The sequence below is a fragment of the Oncorhynchus keta genome, chromosome 12 (assembly GCF_023373465.1).
Source record: "Oncorhynchus keta strain PuntledgeMale-10-30-2019 chromosome 12, Oket_V2, whole genome shotgun sequence".
Classification (NCBI taxonomy): domain Eukaryota; kingdom Metazoa; phylum Chordata; class Actinopteri; order Salmoniformes; family Salmonidae; genus Oncorhynchus; species Oncorhynchus keta.
In genome coordinates, this window is record NC_068432.1 from 38,539,928 (window position 1) to 38,567,016 (window position 27,089).

The window sequence follows — 27,089 nt, forward strand, 5'->3', positions numbered from 1 at the left end:
AACATCTGGAACATCGTATTGGTGACAAACTGAAGTTTTATGGTGAACTTAAAAGCTAATTCCACAGAGCAAAGTGCAACTTAAGCAAAACAATAAAAAGAAATATAAAATAAACATTTTGTCACACACCTCCTGAACCTGGATGCTTTAAATGTTTATCATTTAGTTGCTTTTGGGGTTGTTTTTTTTATGTTCCATATTTTAGTGAGGGGAAGGAGTGAGAGGAAAAGGGTTAGCAAACAGACCACAAGTTGAGCATTTAGCAAATAGCTTTCAAAACAGTCGACAATCTTTATACAGGTCTGCTCCAGCAATCAATACACTTCTGTGAACAAATCATGAGCAGAACAACATTTTATCCACATATTTGTTTCCTCTCCCTGTTATAAGTTGCTCTCTCTGGCCCAAATCCGGCACTTTTATAATTTAATTTAAGAAATCAGTAGAAAGTTAGTAACAGCCACAAGCTAACACCCAGAGGTGACCGACGAGCCTGATTCACGACAAAGTCCTGTTGCCAGGGCAAAGTGGAGCCGAGATATACCACCCCAGGAGGAGGAGGGGGGCTAGAAGGATGTGTACCTGTGTGAGGGCCATTTTCAGGAGATGGGGTAAGAACAAAGGGGGTATAGGTGGTCTTGGAAGGGGGGAGAGAGAGGAGTTGAGAGAGGGTCCGGGGGGAGGGAAGAAAGGGAAGAGGGAGTCACACGTTTGCGTTCTCAGTCCATAGGTCGTTTTTCTCCATGTTTCTTTGTAAACTCTTCTGCGTTCTTAAAGAATTTTTTACGGTCCTTAGAGTATTCCTCTGCTAGGTCTGCCCTGAGAGGATGCTCTGGCTGGGGGTCGTTGACCAGCGCGATCAGGGACTGGATCACTGCAGAGACAAGCAGGACAAAAGAGACCGTAAGAATGGTGTAAAAATGGATGACGACATATGAAACAAGTCAGAAAGACACATTGAAATCCATAACCAGGCAGAGGATACAGGATGGAAACCTCTCCAGCCAAATAGATATGAGCCTCTGAGGGAGAGGAGACTAGAGGGTTAGGGTTCAGACAGCATGACAAATTATGAAAAATTGCAAATAATAACTACAGAAGAAAACAAGTGTCCATTGCCTCTGTCTCACTCTCCGTGTGTGTGTGTGTGTGTGCTTCTTTCCACCGTACCTTGGTCAGTTTTAGTGGCTGGTTTCCAATTCTCTGCGCTGATCACAGGCAGACACACCTGTCCCTTCTCGTCGATGTTGGGGTGGTAGATCTTCGTCTTGAACGTGATCTTGGGGGGCTTGAAGGGGTACTCCGCAGGGAAGATTATCTCGATCCTGAATGCACCTTTATCGTATGGAGGGTTGTCCTTTTAGAGGGGAGAAAGAGAGAGAATGATGTTTGGTTAAAAGGTGAACTGAGTCCTGCTGAACATGTCACAGCAACAAATACATTTTAATATCGCTGTGAGTGCCTTGGTCCTCCTTGTTATTCTGTCTGGAGAAAGTAGTACGTAGTGCCGCTAGGCTACTTACTGGAACAATGAGACCTTGCCAAGTCAAAATATTTGTTTCATCAACTTGAATGTTACGGAAATTTTTCATTCCAGACTTGCGGATTTCATCAAGTTCCTGAAAAAGAGAGAGAAAACATAATGAACAAGTTCTCCTGTACTTCTAATTAATGACAGTTAATCACAAACCATAAACATCACCACTACAGGAAGCAGAAAGGTGTATATCAAACTAGAGATAAAGGACTGATAAAACATGTCTGTTGGCTGAGTCTTAGTAACCATTAAACAAGCTGTGTCCGATAGGCCAAAACAGCCCAATGACTGAATCACACAGGTAAACACAGACAGAATGACTACAATGAGTACTAGGGATGAGCCTATATCTGACACCTTAACTGTCTCTCATCCTGGTAGCCAAGCAGACACATCCCTTCCCTCAGACACCCACCCAGGAAGTGTTCCGGTGCATTCTCACACTCTGATCTCACTACAGAACACTGCTCTCTGCCAAACCAGAGGAATGACTCATAAATCCCAGGGCCGGTAATCTTTCACTACAGATCATAAGATTGGGGGTAGTGTTACAGTGTGTTATTGTGACAAGGACATTACAGTTAACACACCCATAACAATAAAACATGGGCACACAGCTTCCTGGTTTAATTTCTCTCCATATAAATCTGAGCTTGAACAATGTATGACTTACTCTATGTCCTACAGTTGTTTTGAGAAAATACATGGTTTACAAGTCTATGTAAAAAAGTTATAAGAAATGGCACTGGTGGCACAAATAAACAAAAAGCTAAAGTTAGGTTAATCGATTAAGTTTATTAACACCCAGTGTTGAGAACAGGAGGATTGTTTACATACAGTGTTGGTCAGCTAATGTGACTGTTGGCTATAAAGCTAGCTGGCTAGTTTATTGAGGTCGAATGAATGAAATTCAACTAGCTTAGCTAACATACTTGGCAGAGAATACATTTTGCTTTCGATTCACTCGATGACTATTCAAAACATTTAAAAACTAAGAAACCAAATCTGAGGAAATGCATGTAATTGGCTAGCTGGTTAGCTTCCTCGGTTACACATTGAAAAAATAAGCGGAATTAACCTGAGTTGCTAACTAGCTGGTTTTCTCATAGAACCACACTGTTAGCTAACTAGGTAAATGCTGTGCATTGCACAATTAACTCCCTTGCTAAGGTTCGCAAGTTAGCCAGCTAGTAACGTTAGCTAACTAGCCAAGTTTTTCTGAGACAATGTTCAATCATGTTGAACCTGCGTCACGCAATGTATGACACAATAATGAATTCAATCTAAATACATTTGATGACACATTGGCACTTAATTTATATTAACAATACACAGATCTTGCATATTAATATACCGGTGCTAACATCAAAACATCACCAAAAAACTGCTAGCTGGTTAGCTTAGCATGCTAACGTCTAGCTAGCTTCATTTTCCGCTTACTGAGATTCATGAGGTTTCTAACAGTGTGGGGCTAAATTAAACCAATTTAACGACACTTTTAATTTTATCGGAGATTTAGCAATCTGAATGTTTTATTCTCTTTAATCTAATATTTTAAAATCCTAATTTGATTGATCAGGAAATGTACCTTGTGCAGCCTCCTGCTCGCCGCCATCGTGGAATTACTGTCTGTACCCAGAATACACAGCGATATCCAAATAGTCCAGTCACTCTCACCTCTGTCCACTGTGTGTACGCACTAATTTGAGTGTACTTTGATTTGAGTTATTATCTTGAAGTTATTTTGTCAAATGAGAGCATTTGTCAATGTATTTAGCCTAGTTTGGGAGAAGCCTACACATTATGGGCCACTATTTGTCACCTGATTTAAATAGTGAAAGTGTAATCACATCTGAGCTGAGGCAATCACATCTGAAAACATACTTATAGCAGGTTGCTGTTGAAATAATAAGATCATGCAGTGGTGTAAACCGTGCCCCCCTCCCCCCGTTGGTCGGTTGAGCTAACATATGCTAATCACATTAGCCTGAGGTTGTAGGTAAGAGAACATTTCCCTGGACATAGACATATCTGACATGGACAGAAAGCTTAAATTCTTGTTCATCGAACTGCACTGCCCAATTTACAGTAACTATTACAATGAAATAATACCACGATATTGTTTGAGGAGAGTGCACAATTATGAAAACGTATTAATAAACCAATTAGGCACATTTGGGCAGTCTTGATACAACGTTTTGAAGAAATATGCAATGGTTCATTGGATCATTCTAAAACTTTGCACATACACTGCTGCCATCTATTGGCCAACATCTAAATTGCACCTGGGCTGGAATAATACATTATGCCCTTTCTCTGGTACAAAACAATAATAATAACACATGTTTTTTTCATTGTATTATCTTTTACCAGATCTAATGTGTTATATTCTCCTAAATTAATTTCACATTTACACAAACTTCAAAGTGTTTCCTTTCAAATGGCATCAAGAATATGCATATCCTTGATTCAGGTCCTGAGCTACATGTAGTTAGATTAGTTAGATTTGGACATGTCATTTTAGGCGAAAATTGAAAAAATGATGAGATCCTTAAGAGGTGTTAACTAAAAATACTTTAAAGTTCTACTTAAGTCGTTTTTTGGATATATCTGTACTTTACTCTTTACATTTTTTGACAACTAACTTTTACTCCCCTACATTCCTAATGAAAATAATGTTGTTTTTACTCCATAAATTTACACTGACACTCAAAAGTAGGCCTACTCATACATTTTGAAGGCTTAGCAGGACAGGAAAATGGTCCAATTCACACACTTATCAAGATAACTTCTCTGGTCATCCCTACTGCTTCTGATCTGGTGGACTCACTAAACACAAATGCTTCATTGGTACATTATGTCTGATTGTTGGAGTGTGCCCCTGACTATCCATAAATAAATAAAAATAAGAAAATCAGGCCTTCTGGCTTGCTTAATATAAGGAATTTGAAATGATTTATGCTTCTACTTTTGATAAGGAAGTATATTTTAGCAATTACATTTAATTTTACTTGAGTCATTTTCTATCAAGGTATCTTTACCTTTACTCAAGTATGACAATTGGGTACTTTGTCCAGCACTGAGAACATAGTACAAAATATTTAACAATGGTTTGTATAGTGCCATGCCCCCTTGTGAGCCTAAACTGAATGGCTCATTTTCCAAATCAATAAAGCATTCTGAAGCACACAAGAATGCCAGTGTGCTGAAGTTTATTTTTCCCAAAAGGTTTTATACACCAGGAACAATATAAAGTGTGCAAACAAACCTCCCTTTGTCATCAGAACGTGTAAACCAACGACATCACATACGAACAACAACTTACAGACCCACATAAACAATGCAGGTCATGGCAGAGGAGATGTAGTCCTTGTTTATGTGGGTCTGTAAGTTGTTGTTCGTATGTGATGTAGTTGGTCTGTAAGTTGTTGTTCATAGGTGTATGTTTTCTATTTTTTTCACACCAAATACATCCCTCACTGAATCAAACTTTTGCCTTAAAATCTATGGAATAGCCTACTACCATGATGGAACATATGCTATACCATAGGTACCATACTTCAGTGGTGGAAAAAGTACTCAATTGTCAGAAAATTACCAAAATGTATGGGAGTAGGAAGTACATATTTTCTTTAGGAATGTAGTGGAGTAAAAGTAAACGTTGTCAATTAAGTAATTTACACAAGTGCCATACTTTCAAAAACTTGCATGGACGATACCAGAGAGAAAGAGGTGAAGCGAGAGGCCCAACTCGGACAAAAATCTACCTCCTCCAGAAGGTGGCGTTGTTTAGTTTCCTTCGCTTGCCTAAGCAAGGAGTTTGTATGGAGTTCAAAGATAGTGTCAAATTTTATCAACAAAAAATAGAATGGCTTATTTGCTACGTGAGGATTATTTAATCGAATATAAGTTTTGTAATGTTTAGGTTGTTATGAGTGATATAAGTAGGACACAGAACATCCCGGACACTTTTTGAAAACACTTTATATCGGAGTTGTCTGGAGATGGCTATGCATATTAATGACCTGAGGCTAGCAGCATAGCATCTCTCTACATTTAATACAGGCGGTTGACATCAACAACCCTCATTGAATATTAAAAACTTTATTACAATAATTAGATGTATCCACCAATCCAAAGAGATGTATCTGCAGGCACTTGTCAACCGCCGTGCTGCTTTGTGGACAACGACTCCTGTTGTTAGGGCGGAGAGACAAGTATCTTGTCAGTATATATATATCATTTTTGACAATACTGATATGGGTGTTATTATAGTGTATGCTATGTCCTCTAGGGGGCATACTGGTAAACATATAATCCCTTGCAGAGAACACACACACACACAATAAATTAAAGATTAATTGGCACCATCTCCTCTCCTCCTCTTTTCACCTCATCTTCTTGTGACCCACTGTTCATAGGGATAGCTGGAGAGCAGTGGCGGCTGCTGAGGGGAGGATGGTGCATAATGATGGCTGGAATGGAGTGCAGCAGCTGGAATGGAGTAAATTGAATTTTTATTTCACTAGGCAAGCCAGCTAAGAACAAATTCTTATTTACAATGACGGCCTACCCCAGCCAAACCCTAACCCAGACGACGCTGGGCCAATTGTGTGCCGCCCTATGGGACTCCCAATCATGGCCGGTTGTGATACAGCTTGGAATCAAACCAGGGTCTGTAGTAACACCTCTAGCTCTGAGATGCAGTGCCTGAGACCGCTGCACCGCTAAGGGAAATTATGTTTGATACCATTCCATTTACTCCATTCCAGCCAATATTTTGAGCCATCCTCCCCTCAGCAACCTCCACTGCAGAGGAGAGAGGCATCCAGGTCTTACAGATCAGAACATGAGAGAGAGGATACAAGCAGAGGAAGCTACTGTACTTGAAATTCACTGTTGAGATGCACCCCTAGTCAAGCTCAATCTATGTTCAATCTATTTGTCTTACTGCTCCTTGTCACATGTTTACACATTGACAGTTTAACTTAAACACAGAATATATTTATTATTTAATTACCAATGGTTTTTCAAACAACAACTTTTCCATGGTTCATTAACCTTGTCAAATGGATGTATTTCATGTGTTTCTTTTAATCATTTATTTTTGAGAGATTCATATTTGATAGAGGTGTACTAACTATTTCTGTCAGTTATATTTTTATTTCACACTATAAGATGTAATACACATTATTGGCATACAATCAATGAGACGAGGGTGAAAGAATGCTGTGCCTTCATGTCAACAAGGTGTAAGACTTGAAATAATTTACTATTTTTTTTGACAGAGACATGTAACCTATAATCAGCCTGCACCACACCCTCTTATCACTTCTAGTGAGTTTTTCACATCAAGTCTGTTTCAAGCACCTGGCTCAAGGATATTTGAGTTTGTAGAATGCCATGGGACAAGGGCCCATACATACCCTGTGTCGGAGGCGTTTGTAATCTTTGTGGATTCTGGTCAATTGATCCGGTTTGTATCCTGGTTGTTCAGGGCACTTCTGCTCATCGGCGGATGGTCTGGCATTTCTGAGGCAGAGGCAAGCCTTTTTCTCCTCTCCCCCTTTCAGTTGGCTTTTATTTAAATTTGGGCCAGGGGGTAGGCTTCACAGGGAAATAGCCTGCAGTGGCAAGATGGCGAACAGAGGGTTGTGAGGTGGGATGGTAAATGAAAAACGCGTTCATCGATGAATTAAGGTAAATATATGTAATATTTATCAGATCCTCGTATGTTTTGCGATGTAACTTGGTGTGTGTGTAGTCATGTTCAAGGTTTTGCACTACGTTGTTTGAAGAAACACCAGAAACAACAAACATTTGGCTCGTATGCCCAGAGAGGTCTCCCCGTGTGTAGCCAGCTTGGCAACCACCTCTTTACCTGCGTTCCTTTTAACCCGTGCATTGCGGGCTTCGGTTTGTTTTTCACAGCTTTGGAATAAGATAAATAACTTTAAACAAACAAAACAGTTACTTAAATATAATGTATGCAGGGCTGGCGCATCAATATAGGCTAATTGAATAAAAGGCATTGGTGGACCCCTTTACCCACCCCCTCTGCTAGGGTTGCCACTAGTTACCACAGCCACAAAGTCAAAATGGCTATATCGTGGGGATGTGCATTTTTCCCTTTCAAGAAGATTCGATACATGTGTAGATACATGGGCTCTGATACGATACCGAAGCGATTCGTTTTTAGTTTGAAACGATTCGGTTTGATTAGAAAACGAATCGATGCGATACAATTCATGCACAAAATTCAAATCTGCTGTTGATGCAGCTCATGAGCTGGGCCTCTGATCTGGAACTGTCTGAGCTGACTTCAGTTTGTGTGTGTAAATGGTGTATGTCTATATTGTATACTATGTAGGCACCTGATCTGAGCCATAAAGGACACTAGGCATCTACGACCCCACTGTTAGGTTTAGGGGAGGGGGGGCAATTTAGTTAGTTTTTTTGTCCCCCCCTCCCACTTTGTTTCTGAAATAACCATCACCCACTAATTAACTTGTTGTTTTTGCAGATTAAGGGGTTGAGCTAGTAATATATCTATATTTATCATTTACAAATGAGCTATGATGCATCACAACTTTGGATTTCACCCCCATTTCAAAATCTTTTATTTTTTTAAAGTTTTTGGAATGTTTTTTTGGAGTGAACTATTTGTTTTCTCCTCCAGTTTTGGCCATGCAGTGCGCCTCGAAAAAGTGATCCCTCATTATGAAATTATACATTTTACCCAGTGTATATATATATTTTTTTTTTACCATATACACTACCAAAACTATTGCTGACGTTGAACTTGAACATCAAAATACTCTACCAAAACTATCGCCGACGTTGAACTTGAACATCACAATCAAATCTATTGTAAGCCCCGTTCAGCAGGTATAGGCAGATGAGTTGTCCCCAGTACTTTTATTCCAGTAAAACACTATTTTCAACAGCGCGAAGATAACAATAACCTAGCAAATTACATGGGTTGCCACTCAACCAATACAGCTTAATATCGCGCAAGCTATTTTAGCATTTGAATGCTGAAGGTGCTGCACAGATGTGTAAGATCAGGAACAGGCCAACTACTTCGCATTGGTCAGTGCGCGAAGCTGGGCTACTGATGTTCCCTAGAGTTGTTCGGAATGCAGAAAGACTTGTAGATCAATGATTGTTAACATAGTTACATACTTAATTCGACACTGAAGGAGAGGACGCATCAGTTGTCAGAAAATACGAGGTATTCTCGGAAGGTAGAAAGTAATATGAGCAACAACAAAAAATTATGAATCGCTGATTCATTCACAGTCTGAATGGATTTTCTGACGGATGCATGCTACCGATGCAGTTCTATCGAAAGCGTTCCCGGAAGTCTCGCGATGTTCGGCCTTTGGGTTTAGAAACTCTGAGGTGTTATGTATTTTGTTTTAGACGGGTATCGCCCATTTGTTTTTTTGTTTTTTCTCTCTCGAGATGTATTCTCTCAACTGTGTATCAACAGCTATGTTTCCGTTAAAGGTACTACGTCAAAGAAACGAACGTGTGTGGTGTAGTGTTTGGCCGAGCAAGGAATCCGGTAGCCAGTATGGGCCCCCAAATATTTTTTTGTGTGAAAAAATAATGGAAAACTATTACTGCCATTTATTTATTTGTTATGGACATTTTCTGAAATTACAAATCAAGAATATTACACAATACTCCTTTAACTTGTCCAGTGATTTTTTTTTTAATCAACATTTACAAAGTTCACATAGAAATAGATGTGACGTTTGTCTGCTACGCTGCATTTCCATTGAACTTAATTGTCGATTAAAAACAGCAGGGTGTAATGACGTCATACCTTAAAATAAATAAATCATAATTGTGGTTGATGTTTCCATTACCCATTTAGGCAAGTTGCGCAATGCTCATTCATAAATTGGTGGTAACCAGTTTGCCCTCTCACCTATCAGTTTCATGTCTCAGGTAGCATGTGAAAGCCAGCATGGATAGAATGCAATAATTGACTAATATTTGCTATATTCCAATAGTGTTCATGTACCAACATATCACCATGGTCTGTGCCATGGTGAAACTTGCACTCCTATAGATCTGAAATAATTAAATTGCGAAACTTGCACCCAACCGAACAGAAAAGCAAGGCGAAGCAATTCAGGTATTCTTGAAAGTCAGGACAATCGTTGTCCTGCAAAGAAGCATAATTTTTTAATAGTTGGAAAAAATAGATTTAGCCAGCAATTAGAATTAAATGTGGAATGGACCTTTTATAGTTAGGCCTAGGTGATTCACATGCCCCTCGTACCTTCAAAATCATTCAACAATCATAACTTATTTGTTTCCATCATCATTTGTCTCAAAGCAAGTTAGACAAGAAAATCCACCCGTCAAACGGATAAAAAATATTGTCTATATGATGTTTCCATTACACATGTCTCAATTTAGTTTTTTTGAAACATTGCTTTTGTTGATTAAACTTGGGTCCATGGAAACCTGCATAGTGTAAGCAGTAGCAATAAGTTGATGTTATGGAATTATAGCTATTATGTTATTATTTCTATTTTTTTTACAATATTGGATACTTCCTGCTGTTAAATTTCATTTAATGATTTATACCCATTTGATTCTTAAAGAATATACCTTATTAGCATCAATGATGGCTTACATCGGCTTACATCAGCTAGTACTATCTTACCGTATCATAACCCAGAATAGGCCTAATGTTATTTTACTCCAATGTTTGTTTTGTTGCCATTTCTGTCTTGTAAACAAACAATGTAGCTTGGGACAATCCTTGTCCAGCAGGGAAATTTTTATAGTTGAAAAGGTGAATTTTGTTTAATTATTTGATCTTAAATGTAATTTAGGGGAATTTTATTACGGAAAACATTTGTTTTTAGTAATTTTCCAGTTTTAGTAATTTCCATGTCGGCTCTCTGCCAGGAAATGCCCCTGTCCGGAAAAAAGGATCACAATTTCAAACGCCACAAAAGTGTTTAAAATTCTAATAACTGGCATAAATGAATATTAACTGAAAGTATCACATGTACTGTAGTTACTTGCAATAGCCATCTCTGACTTTAAGCACTAATTCTCTCAAAAATGTGATTTAAAAAAATGTCTCTGGAGTTTGGTCAACTCCGTCAGATTTGTCTAAAATCATAAATTAATTATTGTTTAGCAGGGTCAGCTATACCATGAGAACCCCTTACTTATCTCCTCATTAACTGTAGTGCAACAAGACCACTTATGGTCTGACAAGTTCTCAACTGTTGATAGATTTAAACAAACAATATTGAAATCCCCATGGTCACAACCATAACATGTCAACTCCATCTCCCTTATATAATATTAAGCTAGAATATTAATGTTGGTTCAAATGTTTATTTTAGTTAGTCAAAGCAACTGAGGAAAAACAACAAAAATTAATGATTTTATCAACTCTCTAAAACAAACTCTGTCAGAGTGCTGAAACATCTGATAGAATGATTATACTTTGTTGGGGATTGTCAAATTAATAATTTTCCATATTTGACAAATGTTTGTATATAACTTATATTTTTAAAGACAAGAATATGTCTGTTTTGAGTTTCTGTTAACTCCGTCAGTGGTTGGTCAATTGGTTGCTAACCCCCTTGACATTGATTTTCTTTTTTTTATATTCTGAAAAAATATGTTAGTCTTGCAACATATGCTTAAACTATTGCAGTACTTGCTTTATTAGACATAAGAGATAATTCTTGCTTTATAAATCTTGTTTTATGTTCTGTATCTAGAAAATCCAACCAAAATGCTAACAAAGTTAGCCCTGGAGCATTATACTGTGGTATAAAAAATCAATACCACAGCTAACTGTGGTATTAAAAAAAACTAAAAGACGTTTGGAGATTTGTACTGCATATTTTAATGTTAGAATGAATTCCGAGTCTCATGTGGGGGTCTGAATACTTTCTGAATGCACTCCACATGATGTACGAGTTAGTGCAATAGGGGGTCAGTACAGATAGTCCGGATAGGTATTTGGTTAACTATTTAGCAGTCATATGACTTGGTGGTAGAAGCTGTTCAGGGTCCTGTTGGTTCCAGACTTGGTTCATCGGTACCGCTTGCGTGCGGTAGTAGAGAGAGCAGTCTATGACTTGGGTGGCTGGAGGTAGAGAATTTTTAGGGCTTTCCTCTGACACAGCCTGGTATAGAGGTGATGTACTGGGCCGTGCGTACTACCCTCTGTAGTAGAGGTAGACCGATTATGATTTTTCAACGCCGATACCGATTATTGGAGGACCATAAAAGCCGATACCGATTAATCGGCCATTTTCTTTTACAAGTTATTTTTATTTATTTATTTGTAACAATGACAATTACAACAATACTGAATGAACACTTATTTTAACTTAATATAATACATCAATAAAATCAATTTAGCCTCAAATAAATAATGAAACATGTTCAATTTGGTTTAAATAATGCAAAAACAAAGTGTTGGAGAAGAAAGTAAAAGTGAAATATGTTCCATGTAAGAAAGCTAACATTTCAGTTCCTTGCTCAGAACATGAGAACATATGAAAGCTGGTGGTTCCTTTTTAACATGAGTCTTCAATATTCCCAGGTAAGAAGTTTTAGGTTGTAGTTATTATAGGAATTATAGGACTATTTCCCTCTATACCATTTGTACACTGCTCAAAAAAAGGGAACACTAAAATAACACATCCTAGATCTGAATGAATGAAATGTTTTTATTAAATACTTTTTTCTTTACATAGTTGAATGTGCTGACAACAAAAGCACACAAATTATCAATGGAAATCAAATTTATCAACCCATGGAGGTCTGGATTTGGAGTCTCACTCAAAATTAAAGTGGAAAACCACACTACAGGCTGATCCAACTTTGATGTAATGTCCTTAAAACAAGTCAAAATGAGGCTCAGTAGTGTGTGCGGCCTCCACGTGCCAGTATGACCTCCATACAACGACTGGGCATGCTCCTGATGAGGTGGTGGATGGTCTCCTTTCTTATAAGTTAAGTTTAATGCTAGCTAGCAACTTACCTTGGCTTACTGCATTCGCATAACAGGCAGTCTCCTTGTAGAGTGCAACGAGAAAGAGGCAGGTCGTTAATTGCATTGGACTAGTTAAGGTTGCAAGATTAGATCCCCCCCCGAGCTGACAATGTGAAAATATGTCGTTCTGCCCCTGAACAAGGCAGTTAACCCACTGTTCCTAGGCAGTCATTGAAAATAAGAATGTGTTCTTAACTGACTTGCCTAGTAAAAAATATTAAATAAAGGTGTAAAAAAAAAAATTGGTGCCCAAAAATACCGATTTCCGATTGTTATGAAAACTTGAAATCAGCCCTAATTAATCGTTAATTCCGATGAATCGGTCAACCTCTACTCTGTAGTACCTTGCGGTCAGATGCCAAGCAGTTGCCATACCAAGCAGTGATGCAGAAAGTTAAAATGCTCTCAATGGTGCAGCTTTAGAACATTTTTAGGATCTGAGGGCCCATGACACCAATTTGGATGTTTTTTGAATTATTATTATTATTATTCGTTTTTTTTTTTTACACCTTTATTTAACTAGGCAAGTCAGTTAAGAACACATTCTTATTTTCAATGACGGCCTAGGGACGGTGGGTTAACTGTCTTGTTCAGGGGCAGAATGACAGATTTTTACCTTGTCAGCTCGGGGATTTAATCTTGCAACCTTAGTTAACTAGTCCAACGCTCTAACCACCTGCCTCTCATTGCACTCCACGAGGAGCCCGCCTGTTACGTGAATGCAGTAAGAAGCCACGGTAAGTTGCTAGCTAGCATTAAACTTATCTTTATAAAAAGCAATCAATCACTCATAATCACTAGTTATGATGGTTGATGATATTACTAGTTTATCTAGCGTGTCCTGCGTTGCATATAATCGATGCGGTGCTCATTCAAGAAAAGGACTGTCGTTGCTCCAACGTGTACCTAACCATAAACATCAATGCCTTTTCTTAAAATCAATACACAAGTATATATTTTTAAACAGCATTGGGGCGGCAGGGTAGCCTAGTGGTTAGTGTTGGACTAGTAACCGAAAGGTTGCGAGTTCAAACCCCCGAGCTGACAAGGTTCAAATCTGTCGCTCTGCCCCTGAACAGGCAGTTAATCCACTGTTCCCAGGCCGTCATTGAAAATAAGATTTCTTTCTTAACTGACTTGCCTAGTTAAATAAAGGTAAAATAAATAAAAAACCTGCATTAATATAATATTGCCTGCTAACATGAATTTCTTTTAACTAGGTAAATTGTATCACTTCTCTTGCAACAGAGTCAGAGTATATGCAGCAGTTTGGCCCGCCTGGCTCGTTGCAAACTAATTTGCCAGAATTTTACGTAATTATGACATAACATTGAGGGTTGTACAATGTAACAGCAATATTTAGACTTATGGATGCCACCTGTTAGATAAAATACGGAACGGTTCCGTATTTCACTGAAATAATAAATGTTTTGTTTTCGAAATGATAGTTTCCAGATTCAACCATATTAATGACCAAAGGCTCATATTTCTATGTGTTATTATGTTATAATTAAGTCTATGATTTGATAGAGCAGTCTGACTGAGCGATGGTAGGCAGCAGCAGGCTCGTTCATTCAAACAGCACTTTACTGCTTTTTGCCAGCAGCTCTTCTAGCATTGACCTGTTTATGACTTCAGGCTTATCAACTCCAGAGATTAGGCTGATGTAACAGATGTGAAATGGTTAGCGGGGTGCGCGCTAATAGCATTTCAAACGTCACTCGCTCTGAGACTTGGAGTAGTTGTTCCCCTTGCTCTGCAAGTGCCGCGGCTTTTGTGGAGCGATGGGTAACGATGCTTCGAGGGTGGCTGTTGTCGATGTATCCAGGTTTGAGCCCAGGTAGGGGCGAGGAGAGGGATGGAAGCTATACTGTTACACTGGCAATACTATAGTGCCTATAAGAACATCCAATAGTAAAAGGTTTATGAAATAGCCCTATAAATACTATATTAACTACAACCTAAAACCTCTTACCTTGCAATATTGATGTCTAATGTTTAAAGGAACCACCAGCTTTCATATGTTCTGAGCAAGGAACTTAAACGTTAGCTTTTTTTTACATGGCACATATTGCACTTTTACTTTCTACTCCAACACTTTGTTTTTGCATTATTTAAGTTATTAAGTTAAAATAAGTGTTCAGTCAGTATTGTTGTAATTGTCATTATTACAAATACATTTTAACAATCGGTCGATTAATCGTTATCGGCTTTTTTTGGTTATCGGCGTTTGGAAAATCATATATAGGTCGACTTCTAATGTGGACACAAAGGAACTTGAAGTTCTAGACCCGCTCCACTACAGTCTCGTCGGTGTGGATGGGGCCGTGTTTGGCCCTCCATTCCTTTAGTCCACGATCAGCTCCTCTCTCTTACTGATGTTAAGGGAAAGGTTGTTGTCCTGGCACCACACTGCCAGGTCGCTTGACCTCATCCCTGTGGGGGATGTTTTGTTGCCTGTACTCTCAGCACCTGAGGGTGGTCCGTCAGGAAGTCCAGGATTCAGTTGCTGTTCTCACATAGGTATTCTTGTTATCCAGGGAAGCTTAGCAGAGGTAGAAATGCTTGGGTGATTAATGTTAGTGCAGGGTGAGTTACACATATTGGACTTCCTGCTAGGGAACACCGCCTCAGTGCTAACAGTATAACTCTGGTTCATAGGCATATGATTACAGCATACAATAACTGTAGGATCAACAGAGGCATTCAGTGCAGTAAGAGGGACATAAATGATGTACATTACATTGTGTCTTCCAACACCCCTGGGATAATGTACATTTGCTGAAGCATTATGACAACTCGGCGACACAATGATAGGGATTTAATGAGCTGGGCTTGGGTCATTGATAAGTCATTGTCTCAACGCAGCCTTATAATGGTGTGAAAGGAAAAAGTTAACGTCGATCCACTGAAGAAAAACGGAGAAGTGAAAAACTGCGTAATGGAGAGTTGAAAATAAAGAGAAGGGAGGTACAGGAAAGTTTTGGTGAAGTGGTAGAGGATGATAGAAATGCTTATGTTATGTGTGATGATTGTGAAGCGCTATACAAATTTGACAGTAACAAGAAGGGGACTTCAAATAGGCCTATAGCACGTCAAGGGAACTAGCCTACTGTTCAGAGGGGTTAAATGGAAACTGAAATCCGGACACTGACTATAATCTTTCAGTCTTAATATTAATGCCTGCAGAATTAAGCATTTCTTGCAGTAGAATGATACACCAAATGTACATTTAGACTCGGGAACAGGAGTGGAGAAATATGATTTCTCTCTTTCAGCATCTTGAGAGAATGTGACTGTGCATTTTTTTTTGTTTATTATTGTATTTTGTCCCTGATTCCTAAACGTCTTTTCTCAGCGAAAGAAGCCGAGATTTCAGAGATGGAAGAGAAGAGAAGCTGCATGTATCTAATTACAGACAAGCCTACTGATAGCCTACTGAAATTCTTAGCAGAAATGTATCTGTCAAACCTGACAAAACAATCGGTCCTCCATCTCTGACTGTAGCCTACAGCATCATTTCTATATTTGCAGTTTAGGGTCAGGTGCGGGACTCACATTTTCACTTCATCACTTAGTCGGGCGGTTGAGGATGGGTTTTAGCAATTGCGGGTGAACAAACAGCTGACCCGCGCACCACTACTACCTATATTGCCTTCAACCCCTGTAAGCCCTTGCATTAATCCAGCCCTGGCTAGTTGGGAGTAAACGAGACATGAGCTATCCTTGCGCTGGCCTTTCCCGGAACACCTTGGGTGAACCTGGCTCTGTAAGTGTCACAATATGTACAGCTTTAAGCCAGCTTCATAACTGCAGTTTACGGGGTTCTCTCAAATTTGTGACCAGAGCCTTGTCAAGTTTGACGAGTTACCGAGGTAACTTTGGGCAACTGAGTTCAACTGCGCGTTTAGGCTGTGCGTCCCAGTCAATGGTGGTCACAGAGCAGTATTGCCTTCTCACAATGACACGCCGGAACTATCTTAACTCCATTTATCCCAAATGAAGTGTCTGAGCCACGAGTTGAGTACCAATGGAATCAGATTCCCTTCCTCTCGCAAAGATTGCGTCATCATCCCCTTATTTTAATTTGACATTATTTCATTTTTGCTATAAACACACAGCCAAAAAAAGCACCATAACATTAATGGGAACCAGGTGTGTAATGAGACAAGCTGAATAATGAGACAAGACAGTCTGGGGTTGGTGGTCAGACCTCCAGTCTGGGGTTGGTGGTCAGACCTCCAGTCTGGGGTTGGTGGTCAGACCTCCAGTCTGGGGTTGGTGGTCAGACCTCCAGTCTGGGGTTGGTGGTCAGACCCTCCACTCTCTGGTGGTCAGACCTCCACTCTGGTGGTCAGACCTCCACTCTGGGGCTGGTGGTCAGACCTCCACTCTGGGGCTGGTGGTCAGACCTCCACTCTGGGGCTGGTGGTCAGACCTCCACTCTGTGGGACCTCCACTCTGGGGTTGGTGGTCAGACCTCCAGACCTCCACTCTGGGGCTGGTGGTCAGACCTCCACTCTGGGGTTGGTGGTCAGACCTCCACTCTGGGGTTGGTGGTCAGACCTCCAGTCTGGGGTTGGTGGTCAGACCTCCAGTCTGGGGTTGGTGGTCAGACCTCCACTCTGGGGTTGGTGGTCAGACCTCCACTCTGGGGTTGGTGGTCAGACCTCCACTCTGGGGTTGGTGGTCAGACCTCCACTCTGGGGTTGGTGGTCAGACCTCCACTCTGGGGTTGGTGGTCAGACCTCCACTCTGGGGTTGGTGGTCAGACCTCCAGTCCGGGGTTGGTGGTCAGACCTCCTGAGCTGGTGAACGGAATGAGCAGCAGTACTGTGGGAATCCGTGACAGAAATAGGTTTTTTGTGCGTATGGAACATGGGACCAACACTTTACATGTTGCATTTTATTTCTGTTCAATATAGTTTCCTTCATAGTGTACCCCTCTGATTGGCTCCACTCCAGGTTACCTCTCCTCCTATTGGCACTCTGGCAGGAAGATTATTGGTAACTAACCTACTCCTAGCTTCTCCGTACGTACGGTTTCCAGCAGTTACATTCACCCACTGTTGGCTCCATGTGAACTACAATTCCGAAGCTGTGTTTTAACGTTTTGAAACGTCAATCATCGCTTTCAAAATGATTTTCCAAACATATGCTGGTATGCTCCTTATCTTTCAAATGAGCAAGAAAGAATGTACTTACTCTAGCAGTTTTGCACAGATCTACAAGCTGTGTGTGTCTCCAGCTTCCGAACTACACTTCCTTCCCAGTTACGCTTATACACAGCACTGGTGTTTGGAGCACGCTAGATAGGAAGCCACCTATGCTAATTAACTATGTCTTCCGTCTGTCTTCTGAAAACAAGCGATGTAATGTGGAGATATGGCCGTGTGTGACCCCTAACACTAAAGAAGGTGTAGTAATTTAACCTGTTAAAAATATATCTATATTGTTATCAAAGATGCGTTCATTATGTTTTCAGAAACGTACAACAAGCGATGTGTGTTTGTTTAGATTAGCGTTGGGGCTCTTAACAAAACTCCCCCGATCAGAAGATGCTATCGCCAATAGGCGCTAAAACAGTTTGCATCTATGAATGGGGTAGCCTACTCCATACTGGCAGCCTGTCTCATTTCAGGTATCTGGGATTAATGCAGTCCAACCCCCCCCCTCCCTTCCCACTGAAAGGAAGGAACGGAACATGACATTAACATGACACGAACCACGGCGAACCGGTACACCAGTTTCTGGTTAGAATAAACTCTGTCAACATTAACACAGAGGACGTTTGACGATCAGAGGCTTATTTTGAAAAATGTCAAGAATGTCTTGCTCACAATGCCTTGCTCACTTCTTCAAATATCTCTACCTCTCTAAAGTCTTGTGCGTGTATGTGGACAGTTCCAGCCCAGCACTTAAACTTTGACCCTGCTGCTATCTTGGACCGGGTCTCTCTGCAAAATAGATTTTTATCTCAATGAGACTAACCGGGGTAAATACAGGTTAGGTTAAATCGATTGGGTGAGTACTGATTAGGATTAGACCCCTGCTAGCTGTCCAGGACCAGGCTGGATGACCTTCGGCCTAAACATACCTCCAGTAGAGGGATTCAATACGAAGCAAGGACAAAAAAAGACCATGATTTTGGGTATTTTCACAAGAAGGGTCCTTTTGTAGGAAGGATTGTTTACATACAGTATATTTTACATTTGTTTTTAAAAGCATAATTGACATACTCAAAGTTGGCTTATTTATGACATTTTGGCCTTAGCAAGATAGTGAACCGAGGGTTGTGAGGTGAGAGAGGATAGTAAATAAACAGTGTTCATCAATTAATTAAGGTAAATATGTCATTTTCTCAGATCGTCATGTTTTTTTATTTAAGTTGGCATGTGTGGTTGTGTTCAAGAGGTTGCACTATGTTTTTTGACGAAATACCAGAAACGCCTAACAAATGGCTTGTATGCCCAGAGGGCATAGCCTAATTCCAGAACTAGTATTACCAGCTTGGCAACCACCTCTATACTTGATCTAATTTTAGCCTGTGGATTGCTGGCTTCGGTTTGTTTTTCACAGCTTTGGAATAAGATGAATAACTTTCAACAAACCAAGAATATTAACTGAAATCTGGATGTAGGCAGTGGTGGGAAAAGTACTCAATTGTCATACTTGAGTAAAAGTAAATGCTATACATCACATTCCTTATATTAAGCAATTCAGACAGTATGATTTAATTTTTTTAGACAGACGTTGGACACTCCAAGAACTTCCAAACTCAGTATTTGTGTTTAGTGAGTCCGCCAGATCAATGGCAGTAGGGATGACAAAGCGTTATATTGATAGGTGAGTGAATTGGACCATAATTCTGTCCTGCCTGAGCATTTAACATGTAATGAGTACTTTTTGGTGCCAGGGAAATGTAAGGGAGTAAAAAGTATATATTTTCTTTAGGAATATAGTGAAGTAAAAGTAAAAAACATAAATAGTCATGTACAGAAACCCCCAAAAACTACTTAAGTAGTACTTTACAGTATTTTTACTTAAGTACTTTTTACCACTGGATGTATGTACATGTACCAGCACCCCCCTGCATATATTGTTATTTTTTACAGCTGGTCTTTAATTACTTGTTACTTTATTTCTTATTCTTATCCATATTTTTTAAAAACTGAACTGTTGGTTAGTGGCTCGTAAGTAAGCATTTCACTGTAAGGTCTACTACACCTGTTGTGTCCGGTGCACGTGACTAATCAAATTTGATTTAATGTAGGGCTGGCCCTCCGAATACACCTCCACTGTTTTCAATTAGGATCTCAGCGATCACTGCCTCATTGCCTTTATCCACAGTCAAACGACCACCCCTCATTTCTGTCAAACGCTCCCTAAAACACTTCTGCGAGCAGGCCATTCTAATCGACCTGGCCCGGGTATCCTGGAAGGATATTGATTTCATCCCGTCAGTCGAGGGTGCCTGGTTATTCTTTAAAAGTAATTTCCTCACCATCTTAGATAAGCATGCCCCGTTTAAAAAAATGCAGAACTAAGAACAGATATAGCCTCTGGTTCACTCCAGACCTAACTGCCCTTGACCAGCACAAAAACACCCTGTGGCGGACTGCAATAGCGTCGAATAGTCCCCGCGATATGCAACTGTTCAGGGAAGTCGGGAACCAATACGCACAGTCAGTCAGGAAAGCAAAGGCTAGCTTTTTCAAGCAGAAATTTGCATCTTGTAGCTCAAAAAAGTTTGAGGACACTGTAAAGTCCATGGAGAACAAGAGCACTTCCTCCCAGCTGCCCACTGCACTGAGGCTAGGTAACACGGTCACCACTGATAAATCCATGATAATCGAAAATTTCAATAAGTATTTCTCAATGGCTGGCCATGCCTTCCTCCTGGCTAATCCAACCTCGGCCAACAGCTCCGCCTCCCCCGCAGCTACTCGCCCAAGCCTCCCCAGCTTCTCCTTCACCCAGATCCAGACAGCAGATGTTCTGAAAGAACTGCAAAACCTGGACCCAAATAAATCAGATGGGCTAGACAATCTGGACCCTCTCTTTCTAAAATGATCCGCCGCCATTTTTGCGACCCCTATTACCAGCCTGTTCAACCTCTCTTTTGTATCGTCCGAGATCCCTAAAGATTGGAAAGCTTCCGCGTCATCTCCCTCTTCAAAGGGGGTGACACTCTAGACCCAAACTGTTGTAGACCTATATCCATCCTGCCCTGCCGATCTAAAGTCTTCGAATGCCAAGTTAATAAACAGATCACTGACCATTTAGAATCCTACCTTCTCCTCTGTGCAATCCGGCTTCCGAGCCGGCCACAGGTGCACCTCAGCCACGCTCAAGGTACTAAACAATATAATAACCGCCATCAATAGAAGACAGTACTGTGAAGCCGTCTTCATCGACCTGGCCAAGGCTTTCGACTCTGTCAATCACCGTATTCTTATCAGCAGACTCAAAAGCCTTGATTTTTCTAATGACTGCCTCGCCTGGTTCACCAACTACTTTGCAGACAGAGTTCAGTGTGTCAAATCGGAGGGCATGTTGTCCGGTCCTCTGGCAGTCTCTATGGGGGTACCACAGGGTTCATTTCTCGGGCCGACTCTTTTCTCTGTATATATCAATGATGTCTCTCTTGCTGCGGGCGATTCCCTGATCCACCTCTACGCAGACGACACCATTCTGTATACTTCTGGCCCTTCCCTGGACACTGCTATCTAACCTCCAAACGAGCTTCAATGCCATACAACACTCCTTCCGTGGCCTCCAACTGCTCTTAAACGCTAGTAAAACCAAATGAATGCTTTTCAACTGTTCGCTGCCCGCACCCGCCCGCCCGACTAGCATCACCACCCTGGACTGTTCTGACCTAGAATATGTGGACAACTAAATACCTAGGTGTCTGGCTAGACTGTAAACACTCCTTCCAGACTCATATTAAACATCTCCAATCCAAAATCAAATGTTGAATCGGCTTTCTATTTCACAACAAAGCCTCCTTCACTCACGCCGCCAAACTTACCCTCGTAAAACTGACTATTCTACCGATCCTCGACTTCGGCGATGTCATATACAAAATAGCCTCCAACACTCTACTCAGCAAACTGGATGCAGTCTATCACAGTGCCATCCGCTTTGTTACCAAATCACCTTATACCACCTGACCTGTATGCTCTAGTCGGCTGGTCCTCACTACATATTCGTCGCCAGACCCACTGGCTCCATGTCATCTATAAGTCTATGCTAGGTAAAGCTCCGCCTTATCTCAGCTCACTGGTCACGATAACAACACCCACCCATAGCACACGTTCCAGCAGGTATATCTCACTTCATCATCCACAAAGCCAACACCCCGTTTGGTTGCCTTTCCTTCCAGTTCTCTGCTGCCAGTGACTGGAACGAATTGCAAAAATCGCTGAAGTTGGAGTCTTATATCTCCCTCACTAACTTTAAACATCAGCTATCTGAGCAGCTAACCGATCGCACATCATCTGCTCATTTATCACTCCAGTGTTATATATATATATATATATATATGCCATAATCTGCTAAATTGTAATTATTTGCTACTATGGCCTATTTATTGCCTACCTCATGTTTTTTGCACACACTGTATATAGACTTACTTTTTTTTCTACAGTGTCATTGACTTGTTTATTGTGTTATTAGCTTGTTTATAGTTTATTCCATGTGTAACTCTGTGTTGTTGTATGTGTCACACTGCTTTGCTTTATCTTGGCCAGGTCACAGTTGCAATAGAGAACTTGTTCTCAACTGGCCTACCTGATTAAATAAAGGTGAAATAAAATAAATGTTAAAAGAAAAAAAAATATATATATATATATATGCTAATTGAATAAAAGGCATTAAAAAAAAGGCCACCCCCTCTGCACGCAGGGCATTATCAATTTTGTGGTAGACGAGTAGGCCTATCGCCTATTGATTTTTATTTTTTTATTCAAGATTTCGTTCTCTCAACTTTATCAATGAATCATACATTTTAGAGTTTATTATTATTGTTAGAGTTCAAATGTAAAAACACCAGCAAATCAGCTGCAAGTGATAATATTTTGGGAAATTTTTATCCAAAGTATACCCACGCTAATAGATTTGATGTGATTGTATACAAATGTAAGCAATATTTGAATTGTTTTCGTTAAATATTATATCTATTTGGACTTCTTGCAGTCAATTTCCAGTCTACAAATGATTTGTAATTATGTTCTGACCATCTGCTCAAGAAAAGAATTGTCCCGCTGCTGAATCTAATTGTTGATCCCTGTTTTAGATCATGGTAGAGCAACACTAATTTGGAATGCTTGTAGGATGATGGTCACAGCATTGAATATAAATGTTTCTCCAGTATGTGAGAAACGTTGGGCTTTTGCAACATAGCAACCAGTAGCATTGATTTAACGTTTTGCTGCGTAGGTTTGACCAAAATCTAGCAGAATTTCTACAAAATAGTGTGTATATATAGCTGAAATAAAAAATAATTGTTCTGGAATTTGTAGATTTGGTTATTTATTTCTTTTCTGATCGCTGCCACTATCTCTTAATGTTTCCTGCTGTTACATTTTTATGAATGATTTCTACCCATTGGTTCCTGAAGAATATATAACAAAAGCATCATAATTATTTACATCCGCTAGTACAACTTTCTTACCCTATCATGGCCCAGAATAGGCCTGGGGTTATTTTACTCAAATGTATATGTTTTATTGCCATTTCAGTTTTACACAAACAATGTGTAGCAATATGTTTAAAAACTGTGGCGTCAAATCAATGTTATTATGTACAGCCAGTCTCTGCTTTTTTAGCTTGGTCTATACGTTTTAGCTTGGTCTATACGTTTTAGCTTGGTCTATACGTTTTAGCTTGGTCTATACGTTTTAGCTTGGTCTATACGTTTTAGCTTGGTCTACACGTTTTAGCTTGGTCTACACGTTTTAGCGTCGTCTATACGTTTTAGCGTCGTCTATACGTTTTAGCGTCGTCTATACGTTTTAGCGTCGTCTACACGTTTTAGCGTCGTCTATACGTTTTAGCTTGGTCTACACGTTTTAGCTTCGTCTATACGTTTTAGCTTGGTCTATACGTTTTAGCTTGGTCTATACGTTTTAGCTTGGTCTATACGTTTTAGCTTGGTCTATACGTTTTAGCTTGGTCTATACGTTTTAGCTTGGTCTATACGTTTTAGCTTGGTCTACACGTTTTAGTGGTTACATTTCCTCAGCCACATCCCTCAGCTCTATACCAGATGGTAAGACTACTGTTTGGCTGAAACACAAACTCAGGATTGTGGCTGTAAAAACTTACTGGCCTTTTTTGGTTGAACTGAATGAACACAAACTTGGACGGAACAAAGTTGCCATAATATGAAGCAAATAAATAAAAAAATTAAATGTCTTCCATCAGAAGGTAGTAAGAGTCAGCCAACTACACTCCTCAAATCTTGGCATGCATCTAACAAACTAATTCTGTTAGGAGTTAACATGTGTTTAGTAATAATTATGTTAGCTAGTTAGGAGTAAACATGTGACATGGGCTATCCTTGGGGTGCCCTTTTCCAGAACACCGGGAGTAAACCTGGCTCAACAATGGGGATGTTATTTTTCATGTCCCTCTCCACGTTCAGCCCACCTGGTGAGTGGAAAGGACGTTTATTTTATTCCTAGAAAAACGTTAATTTAAATTAATGAGCATTAAGGAGTGTCAATTGGACTGGCTCAGATTATCCGTATTCCCTAGGTCTTACCAGAGGGCCAAACTGCGTCCTGTAGCGAGCCTAAAGCCCAGCTAGATTACCAGATCATGTGATTTACTGGCAGTGATCTCTGCCAGGAAGACCAGATGAAACACTGGACAGCCAAACTGAACACGGGCTAACAGAACATAGGATATTACAGAGAACAGGTTAGAACCCACAGGATAGGACTGAACGCTAGAACAGTTCCAGAACACTGGGTAGAACAGACTAGAGCAGTTCCAGAACACTGGGTAGAACAGAACAGACTAGAGCAGTTACAGAACACTGGGTAGAACAGAACAGACTAGAACAGTTACAGAACACTGGGTAGAACAGAACAGACTAGAACAGTTACAGAACACTGGGTAGAACAGAACAGACTAGAACAGTTACAGAACACTGGGTAGAACAGAACAGACTAGAGCAGTTCCAGAACACTGGGTAGAACAGAACAGACAAGAACAGTTCCAGAACACTGGGTAGAACAGAACAGACTAGAGCAGTTACAGAACACTGGGTAGAACAGAACACTGGGTAGAACAGAACAGACTAGAACAGTTACAGAACACTGGGTAGAACAGAACAGACTAGAACAGTTACAGAACACTGGGTAGAACAGAACAGACTAGAGCAGTTACAGAACACTGGGTAGAACAGAACAGACTAGAGCAGTTACAGAACACTGGGTAGAACAGAACAGACTAGAGCAGTTCCAGAACACTGGGTAGAACAGAACAGTTACAGAACACTGGGTAGAACAGAACAGTTACAGAACACTGGGTAGAACAGAACAGTTACAGAACACTGGGTAGAACAGAACAGTTACAGAACACTGTGTAGAACAGAACAGTTACAGAACACTGTGTAGAACAGAACAGTTACAGAACACTGTGTAGAACAGAACAGTTACAGAACACTGTGTAGAACAGAACAGTTACAGAACACTGTGTAGAACAGAACAGTTACAGAACACTGTGTAGAACAGAACAGTTACAGAACACTGTGTAGAACAGAACAGTTACAGAACACTGTGTAGAACAGAACAGTTACAGAACACTGTGTAGAACAGAACAGTTACAGAACACTGGGTAGAACAGAACAGTTACAGAACACTGGGTAGAACAGAACAGTTACAGAACACTGGGTAGAACAGAACAGTTACAGAACACTGGGTAGAACAGAACAGTTACAGAACACTGGGTAGAACAGAACAGTTACAGAACACTGGGTAGAACAGAACAGACTAGAGCAGTTACAGAACACTGGGTAGAACAGAACAGACTAGAACAGTTACAGAACACTGGGTAGAACAGAACAGACTAGAACAGTTACAGAACACTGGGTAGAACAGAACAGACTAGAACAGTTACAGAACACTGGGTAGAACAGAACAGACTAGAACAGTTACAGAACACTGGGTAGAACAGAACAGACTAGAGCAGTTACAGAACACTGGGTAGAACAGAACAGACAAGAACAGTTCCAGAACACTGGGTAGAACAGAACAGACTAGAGCAGTTACAGAACACTGGGTAGAACAGAACACTGGGTAGAACAGAACAGACTAGAACAGTTACAGAACACTGGGTAGAACAGAACAGACTAGAACAGTTACAGAACACTGGGTAGAACAGAACAGACTAGAGCAGTTACAGAACACTGGGTAGAACAGAACAGACTAGAGCAGTTCCAGAACACTGGGTAGAACAGAACAGACAAGAACAGTTCCAGAACACTGGGTAGAACAGAACAGACTAGAGCAGTTACAGAACACTTAGAACAGAACACTGGGTAGAACAGAACAGACTAGAGCAGTTACAGAACACTGGGTAGAACAGAACAGACTAGAGCAGTTACAGAACACTGGGTAGAACAGAACACTGGGTAGAACAGAACAGACTAGAACAGTTACAGAACACTGGGTAGAACAGAACAGTTACAGAACACTGGGTAGAACAGAACAGTTACAGAACACTGGGTAGAACAGAACAGTTACAGAACACTGGGTAGAACAGAACAGTTACAGAACACTGGGTAGAACAGAACAGTTACAGAACACTGGGTAGAACAGAACAGTTACAGAACACTGTGTAGAACAGAACAGTTACAGAACACTGTGTAGAACAGAACAGTTACAGAACACTGTAGAACAGAACAGTTACAGAACACTGGGTAGAACAGAACAGTTACAGAACACTGGGTAGAACAGAACAGTTACAGAACACTGGGTAGAACAGAACAGTTACAGAACACTGGGTAGAACAGAACAGTTACAGAACACTGGGTAGAACAGAACAGTTACAGAACACTGGGTAGAACAGACTAGAGCAGTTACAGAACACTGGGTAGAACAGAACAGACTAGAGCAGTTACAGAACACTGGGTAGAACAGAACAGTTACAGAACACTGGGTAGAACAGAACAGTTACAGAACACTGGGTAGAACAGAACAGTTACAGAACACTCGGTAGAACAGAACAGTTACAGAACACTGGGTAGAACAGAACAGACAAGAACAGTTACAGAACACTGGGTAGAACAGAACAGTTACAGAACACTGGGTAGAACAGAACAGTTACAGAACACTGGGTAGAACAGAACAGACTAGAGCAGTTACAGAACACTGGGTAGAACAGAACAGACTAGAGCAGTTACAGAACACTGGGTAGAACAGAACAGACTAGAGCAGTTACAGAACACTGGGTAGAACAGAACAGTTACAGAACACTGGGTAGAAC

General features: G+C 40.4%; 2 protein-coding genes across 3 annotated transcripts in view; one reads left to right on the forward strand and one right to left on the reverse strand.

Annotated features, from left to right (window-relative positions):
* Positions 1 to 267: 267 nt before the first annotated feature.
* Positions 268 to 7,104, reverse strand: LOC118391470 (ubiquitin-conjugating enzyme E2 L3). Of its 2 annotated transcripts, none has more exons than XM_052458207.1 (4): positions 6,964 to 7,104; positions 1,524 to 1,619; positions 1,171 to 1,357; positions 268 to 874 (listed from the first exon to the last, which is right to left on the reverse strand). In XM_052458207.1, the coding sequence occupies exons 2-4, from the start codon at positions 1,590 to 1,592 to the stop codon at positions 720 to 722; spliced, it is 411 nt and encodes a 136-aa protein (XP_052314167.1). In that variant the 5' UTR covers positions 1,593 to 1,619; positions 6,964 to 7,104; the 3' UTR covers positions 268 to 719. The 2 variants fall into 2 exon arrangements, with proteins under 2 accessions (XP_052314167.1, XP_035638795.1); XM_035782902.2 differs by lacking the exon at positions 6,964 to 7,104 and adding an exon at positions 3,126 to 3,277.
* Positions 7,093 to 27,089, forward strand: part of LOC118391469 (hypermethylated in cancer 2 protein-like) — a 33,351-nt gene continuing 13,354 nt past the window's right edge. The window contains exon 1 of the mRNA XM_035782901.2: positions 7,093 to 7,237. The gene's annotated coding sequence lies outside the window, so the exon portion shown is untranslated. The remainder of the gene's footprint in view (positions 7,238 to 27,089) is intronic.